Genomic DNA, 7,778 nt, shown 5'->3' on the forward strand with positions numbered 1-7,778 from the left:
GTCCAAACCAACGACAAGGGCGTCTAAGCGCAACGCGGCAGCTTCCACAACTAAGGCAAAACCTGCTAAGAATGTGTTGTTGCGCACCTTGGGGCTGGTCCCTGACGACATGGTGCCGAACGAGGAGGCTGTCATCGAGCTCAAGCGGCTGTTTGACTCACCGCTGAGAGAGCAACACGTGCGCGTTCTTGCGGCACTGTTTGGCAAAGCATTGCCACCGGCGGAGGAGCTAGCGCATGGAAGGATCGAGGCCGTCTCGGTGGTTTGATGTTGTTAGGCTGGTGCGGGTGTTGTACTAGGTTTCTTATGGAGTGCAACCCGGAGATTTTATGTTGGAACCTTCGCAGATTAAATAATCCTGTGAAGAAAAAGGCGATTAGGGAGTTCTTGGCGTCGGTCAATGGTCGGAGAGAAGAAGCTGGATGTCATTGACCCTTTCATGGCTATGCAATGTTTAGGCCCGTCTCTTGACGGTTTTGCTTACTTACCTACTATGGAGACTCGTGGGGGTGTGCTTCTTGCTTGGGACACCACGGTGATTATCATAGATCAGATTCAGCTAGACACTAACTTCCTAACTGGACGCGTCCACAACAAGGACGGAACGGAGTGGTGGATTTCTATGGTATATGCGCCGCAAGGGGACGAGCTGAAAACCCAGTTCCTCCATGACCTTAGCGCTAGGCGAGCCGTTTACCCGGGGCCATGGATGATTCTCGGAGACTTTAATATGATCCTTCGAGCGATGGAGAAGAACAACACTAACATCAACATGGCTATGATGGCGAGGTTCGGAGGTTTCGTGGACGCTCATGAACTCAAGGAGCTATACATGCACGGTCGCACGTTCACTTGGTCTAATGAGAGGGCACTCCGACGCTCACCGAAATTGATAGGGTGTTAGTCTCGGTTGATTGGGAGTTGGCACACCCAGAGAACTGCTGCAGGTGCTATCATCGAGAGTTTCAGACCATGCGCCTCTGCACCTATCCACCAACGCCCACTTCTATCAGAAAAAGCAATTTCACTTCGAGGTGTACTGGACGAAGCTTGAAGGTTTTGATGATGCTATCCGGGACGCGTGGGTATGCGATGAGTCCATTGTGGACCCATTCAAAAAACTAGATGCCCTATTCAGAAACGCGGCGGCATATCTTCAGGCATGGGGGCAACGAAAAACGGGCAATATCAAGATCCTTATGGCGGTGGCAAACTGGCTAATATTCAGGTTCGACCAAGTGCAGGAAGCGAGGATCCTGACTGACATGGAGATCTGGTTGCGGAGAACCTTGAAGCTCTCTCTCCTCGGGCTAGCTTCGCTTGAGAGGACCATTGAGCGGCAAAGATCGCGTATCAGATGGCTGAAAGAAGGGGACGCGAATACAAAACTTTTCCAGGCGGTGGCCAACGGTCGGAGATCCAAGAACTTTATCTCTAAAATCAAGCACGGTTCGGAGATTGCTACAGATCATGGGAGGATGGAGGAGATCTTTGCGGAGGCCTATGACAATCTGTTAGGCAAGGCGCTGGCCAGAGATCACACGCTCGATCTACACTACCTAGGCATGCCGCAATTGGAGCTATCCGAGCTTGAAGTAATTTTCACGGAAGAAGAGGTTTGGGAAGTTATCAAGGAAATCCCCCCCCCCCCAGATCGTGCGCCCGATCCCGATGGCTTTATTGGGCTCTTCTACCATAAATCGTGGCCGGTGATCAAGAAGGATATTATGGCTGCGCTGTTGAAACTCTTCGTGGGGGACTACAGGGGATTTGGTAGGCTTAACAAAGCTCACTTGGTGCTGATCCCGAAGAAGGCCGACGCCATTGAGGTGGGGGACTACAGGCCAATCAGCCTTCCCCATAGTTTCTCCAAGTTGTTCGCCAAACTGCTCACTACTAGAGCTCGCAAGAGGATGCACGAGATTGTCAGCTCTAACCAATCTGCATTCATCAAGGGCAGAAGTATTCACGATAACTTTCTTCTAGTACGTCAGGTGGCCCGCAAGATTCACAACTCCAAGACCCATGGACTTTTCCTTAAGTTGGATATTTCCAAGGCATTCGACTCGCTCTCGTGGGCATTCTTGATGGAGGTGTTGAGAGCAAGAGGATTCGGTGAAAGATGGATTCAATGGGTCGTCGCCTCATTGTCCACGGCAAGCACGAAAATCATCATCAACGGGGTGCCGGGACGACCCATCTTCCACGCCAAAGGGTTGAGGCAAGGCGACCCGGTCTCACCCTTGCTGTTCGTAATAGCCATGGATGCGCTCACGGCTTTGATCTGCAAGGCTATGGAGGTAGGCACACTCAGCTCGTTCCGTGGTATTTCGCCCTTACAGAGACTGTCCATATACGCGGACGATGTGGTAATCTTTATCAAGCCATCCACGCAGGATCTCATCTGCATTAGAGCTGTCCTGGATGCGTTCAGCATCGCTTCTGGTTTGAGGATCAATTACACTAAATCGACGGCGATCTTGATCAGAGGGACAGAGGAGGAGAGACATCACGTGGTGACCATCCTACAGTGCTAGATGGGGGTTTTCCCCTGCAGATACTTGGGTATTCCACTCGCTATCAAAGCACTCACTCAAGGAGATTGGCAGCCGTTGGTAGACCAGGTGAGGAAGTTCATCCCGGCCTGGCAATGAGGTTTGATTCAGAGGCCGGGAAGACTCGTGCTGGTAAAGTCGGTGATCTCGGCACCGATCCACCAACTTCGGGTGCTAGATGCGCCAAACTGGGTCTTTGAGGACATTGAAAAATGGTTGCGTGCCTTTTTTTGGGCGGGAAAGGAGAAGGTGAATGGCGGTCAATTCCCCGTGGCCTGGGAGACAGTGTGTAGGCCAACTTGTTTTGGCGGCTTGGGGGTGAAGGACCTCAAGCTACAGGCGACTGCTCTTAGAGTTAGATGGGAATGGTTGCGTCGTACAGACCCGACGAGGCCATGGCAGGGCATACCTATGGTGGAAGACGAGGAGGCCAAAATGGTGTTCAATTCTTTGGTAAAGATCTCATTGGGCAATGGCGACCGAGTACTCTTCTGGAGAGACAACGGGCGCATAAATAGCTCCAACAATCATGGAGTTCGTCAGCACTCGTGCCCGCAATACTAGAACGGTACGACATGCCTTGACCGGCAACGCGTGGGCCTTGGATGTGCAGGGCGATATCTCCTTCACGGCGCATATACAAATTGCAAATCTATGCCTCGCAATTACCACAGTACCTCACAATGAAAATCAGGCAGATCAGTTCGCTTGGCCTGCCGACGTATCAGGGGTCTATACGGCAAAATCGATATATCATAGGTTATGTCAGGGGCTCACAAGATCACCCATGGCGTCGTGCATCTGGAGGAGTTGGGCACCTTTGAAGTGCAAAATCTTTGCTTGGCTAACGGTGCAGTACAGATTATGGATTTCGGACAGGCGAGCCCGACATGGGCTCCAAGATCAGCCATCAGCTTGCTTCACATGTATGCAGGAGGAGGACAACGTTGACCACATCATCGTTCAATGTGTTTATGCTAGGGAGGTTTGGCATCGGTGCTTCGACTTCTTTCAGATAAACATCGACCCTCCGGCGAACTTGAACACGTTTCAAGATTGGTGGCTTCAGCAAAGAAGGAATCTCACAGGCAGGTCAATCCGAGGATTCGACTCATTCATCATAGGGATGGCTTGGGCATTGTGAAAGCAAAGGAATGCAAGACTGTTCAATCGACCACATCAGCAAAAAACTCCTCCGCAATTAGTCGAGCAGGTACTCCAAGAGCTCAAGAATTGGAGAGCGGCTGGATTAGGTGTAGGTGGTTTAGATCCTTTTGTAAGAGAGTAGCCTAGACGAGTTTGGTTGGTGTGGTGTCGGATGTGTCGTTGGGGATGTTCGCATCTTGTAATGACGTCTTGTAATTATACTTTTTGCCTTCTATAAAGCTAAGGTGCGCCATTAGCGTACCCTTGAAAAAAAACTAAAAATAGAACGAGCCGCACCCTGACAGAACCGTCGTCACAAACCCCCCGTCTCGATCTTGGAGAGAAGGAAAAGCCAGTTCGATACCGCAGCCGTGATGGGCGAGGCCGACCACTACAGGACGCTGGGGCTCCGGCGAGATGCCAGCAAAGCCGAGGTCAAGGCCGCATTCTCCCGCCTCGCCCTCCTCCACCACCCCGACCGCCACGCCCAGGCCGACGCCGCCACCCGCGCTGACGCCACCCGCCGCTTCCGCCAGGTGTACGACGCCTACCACGTCCTCTACGATGACCACCGCCGCGCCGAGTATGACCTCCGCACCTCCTCGGCTTGGAGCGGCTTCGGTCACGGCGGCGCCAAGTCCCGCTCCTCCTCGGCCTCGGGTGGCTACGGCCATGGCGGGGCCTCCTCTTCGCCTTCGGGTCGCTACGGGTACCCACACGGATGCGGCGGCGATTTTCAGGACTGGCCATCTCCGAGGGAAGGCGAAAGTCTGGGCGTTTGGATGAGAGCCAATTGGTACCCCTTGCTCTGCTGGTAAGCACAAATTTGGCTGCTAAATCGGCCTCAAAGCTTTTGTTTCTTGTGGCATGACCACCCGTTCTAATTCCAGCGATATCGTCTAGTATCTGAAATGTGATTTCTCATGATGGTAACTCTGCTGCAGCACCATGAGGATCGCAAAAGTTGTAATAGATGGCTGGAAGCTGTATAATACCTGGGTAAGTAAACGACCCCTCAACCTCTAAATTAGTCGATGGGTTTTGATTTCCCCTTAGTTAATCAATCAACTCCCTGTTCTCTTGGACACATTTGGCTAATATGCATGCTTCAATCAATTCTTGCTCCCATTGTATGTCTACTAAATGTAGTCTGCTAAAATCAGTACTAACTATTTTGGAATCATTGGTCTGTGTGAGTATATGCCATATTGCCATGTGGATGGTAGCCAAGCAAATTGACATGCTGATTCGATTGTTAGTGAGTAAGCTAATTAAATAAAAGAGTTGGTTAGAAACTGCAGAAGGTGTGCTACTCAAGCTGACAAAAGAGGGGTACAGGGGAATTCGCTCGTTTTGTCATTGCATCCTCTCATTCTTGACTGATTGTTTGCTTTGTGAAATGGGAAGTATTGTGTTAGCAAGTTAAAACACGCCAGCTCGATCTCCAATTCGGAATTACAAAATGTAGGTATCATGCGCTGAAGTTCCCCTGCCCTATGGATAAATGCAACACTAAAATTGTATCCTACCATTGCTGATGTTTTATTTTACTGATTGCTATTTGGATTGATATTCAAATTAAATGCAATGCATGAACTTGGTGTGTGCCTGTTTACTTGCAGAAATCATCAAGGGAGTCGTCAATAGAGAAGGAAACAGCGGAGTCTGAAGAGAAGATGAAGAATGAGCCCTCAGAAGCGAAAGAGTAGATGAACGGGGTTTCAATCTGGCCCATGAGATGACCCACTGGCTACCCATTCCAAGCCTAGTTCCACATTGTTGTGCAAGGTGTGAGGGAGCAATGCGTAAGGTGTAACTCTTGCCATTCTCTGAAACTTGTGGCACATGGCATTAGAGATACTAGAATCCTTGTAAATTTTGTCTAACTAGATTCCACTGCGGAACGCATGTTTTCCGTCTTGAAAGATTTGGAAATGTAAGCCATCCACCGCCCCTAAGATTGCACTGGGATTTGGTTTGTGTTCCAAGCGATGTAAGATTACTGTCACTAGCTGCAGAAAGCAATGTAGTAGTATATAAATATATAATTGATGTGACGCTCTCACTTTAGCCCATTAACACGAACACATAGTGAATAGATATTACATCTAAAGATAAATAGTGGTATGGTAAGAGCATCTCCAACAACCGCCGAACGCGCGACGCGCTAAAAAGTACTTTGCAACGTGCCCATCGTCTGAAAAAGCATGGCGGACAGCGCTGGCTCCAGCAACCGCGCTAAAATTTAACGCGCGTAGCTCTAGCAAGCGCGCTAAAATGCAGCGCGCGCTATCGCACGAAACATTGCATACATATGTTTTAAATAAAAATGATACATATTTCATAGATAATAAAAACGATGCATAGATATTTTACATAGTTCCATAGCATAGATAGATAAAACTATAGTGCAACTACATACTACGATGCAACTAGATGAACTATGATGCAACTACACCCTACTCCGAGTCGTCCTTGTCCTCATCCGGACTGGTGTTGTCTGAGGTATCGATCCACATGTCATCCCAACGAAGATCATTATCCCCAAAGATCGACACCCCACCCGCCTCAATGATATCGCACTGCGATATCGCCAGGGGCTTCCGCCGACGCCTCTCCAACCGCTCCGCGCGGCGCTTTGCCGTCCTTTTCGCCCAGAAGGCGTGCTCTGCCGCGACGTCCTTCGGGTGGCGCTGGCGCCACTCCGCCATGGCTCGCTCGTCCTCCTCAGCGACGAGGAGGCAGCGCCGCCGCCGCCGATGCTCCGCACGGTCCTGGTCCGTGATAAGACGAGACGGAGGGGCGACGGACTGCGCTTGCTCGCGCGTGAAGACGTCACGGAAGTTCATCTGCGTCGGCGACCTCTCTAGGCGCCACGCCGCCACGTCGTACACGCGGGCGGCCTCGTGCGCGGTCCCGAATGTGCCGAGGCCGAGCCGAACGTCGCCGGACCGGATCTCGGCATAGTAGGTGCCGCCGGGGCGCTCGTGGACGCCGCGGTAGCCAGACGATCCACGGCAGCGCGGCGGCATGGTGGCGCGGTGGTGGCGGGGGCAAGCAAGGGGCGAGCAAGAGGCAGAGTGAGCGGCAGAGTAGCGGGGAGAGCGCGCGTGGCAGTGTGGAGGCCGCATGGCGAGCCCCGTAATTTATAGGCGCACTCGAAGCGGTGCGCCAAATCTAGCGCGCGAGCTGCCGCCTTTTCCCGCGTGCGTGTAATCGTTTATTGCGCGCTAGTTTCCCGCCGCCGCTAGAGCACGCCAAAACGTCCCACGCGCTAAAGTGAAAGTTTACTGCGCGCGCCTTTTGGCGCCGCTGCTGGAGATGCTCTAAGAGAGACAAGCACCTGTACTATTAAAGGGCAGTATACCATTGTAATGGTTACCACCTTCCTCACACCATTTTCGGTGAGACTAAAAAAGTCGGGTTTGCTAAAACACATCTAAATCTCGTGTCATTGATTTACATGGAGATTCGTGTTTGTATCTCTTTTACTTTTATTTTTTATATTTAATTGAGTCACTTAGATATGTAATAACTAGAGATAGCCCACTCCACAGAGAAAAACAACAAATATTAGATTTTAAAAAAACGCACTTTGCCCGTTCGGTCTCCGCAACCCAACGTTCCCGTCTCTATCGTGTGAAAAATCTCGTAGTTGCTCCGCCCACACACCTGAGCACCGTTGCTCCTGCCCAGACCTCCCGGCCCACAGCAGTGTGCCACGCATGGTCAATCAATGCCTTCCGCCACTGCTCCCCTCCTGGTCCGCCTCGTGGTCGCGGTGTCGTCGTCTTGTATGTGCCTTCGTGAACGACGCCACACCGCTACCCGATTTCTAAACGATGACTTGCCCTTCTTGTCGCCGTCCAACTCTCATCTCCTCGCTACAAAAATTGTGCTATTTTGTGACGAAAATCCTAGTGACGGACCAAAACACGTATTTTCTGTGATGATTTTCCATCACCAACTGATTTCCTCATGGATCAGCTCCCTCGAGTACTTTGATGATATTCTGGCCTGATTTTAGGTGATGTGTTTGGCCGTCATTAGGTATGTGCATATTCTGTGACGATTTGT

At 51.0% G+C, this 7,778-nt stretch overlaps 2 protein-coding genes across 2 annotated transcripts; one reads left to right on the top strand and one right to left on the bottom strand.

Moving 5' to 3' along the window:
• Positions 1 to 3,988: 3,988 nt before the first annotated feature.
• LOC125548289 (uncharacterized) lies at positions 3,989 to 5,749 on the top strand. Its single transcript, XM_048711938.2, has 3 exons — positions 3,989 to 4,515; positions 4,646 to 4,700; positions 5,324 to 5,749. Exons 1-3 carry the CDS (start codon positions 4,076 to 4,078, stop codon positions 5,408 to 5,410), a joined length of 582 nt encoding a protein of 193 aa, XP_048567895.1. The 5' UTR covers positions 3,989 to 4,075; the 3' UTR covers positions 5,411 to 5,749.
• A 411-nt stretch (positions 5,750 to 6,160) lies between these two features.
• LOC125542198 (uncharacterized) lies at positions 6,161 to 6,733 on the bottom strand. Its single transcript, XM_048705152.2, has one exon. The coding sequence runs from the start codon at positions 6,731 to 6,733 to the stop codon at positions 6,161 to 6,163; it is 573 nt and encodes a 190-aa protein (XP_048561109.2).
• Positions 6,734 to 7,778: the final 1,045 nt, after the last annotated feature.

Source organism: Triticum urartu, chromosome 3A (genome assembly GCF_056163025.1).
Source record: "Triticum urartu cultivar PI428250 chromosome 3A, HENAU_Tu73, whole genome shotgun sequence".
Classification (NCBI taxonomy): Eukaryota; Viridiplantae; Streptophyta; class Magnoliopsida; order Poales; family Poaceae; genus Triticum; species Triticum urartu.

Excerpts from the sequence above, each read along its gene's own strand:
- LOC125548289 (XM_048711938.2), top strand. The coding sequence starts at position 4,076 with ATGGGCGAGGCCGACCACTACAGGACGCTGGGGCTCCGGCGAGATGCC. Across the intron at positions 4,516-4,645 it reads TGGTACCCCTTGCTCTGCTG|CACCATGAGGATCGCAAAAG; the intron begins GTAAGCACAAAT and ends ACTCTGCTGCAG. Across the intron at positions 4,701-5,323 it reads GGAAGCTGTATAATACCTGG|AAATCATCAAGGGAGTCGTC; the intron begins GTAAGTAAACGA and ends GTTTACTTGCAG.
- LOC125542198 (XM_048705152.2), bottom strand. The coding sequence starts at position 6,733 with ATGCCGCCGCGCTGCCGTGGATCGTCTGGCTACCGCGGCGTCCACGAG.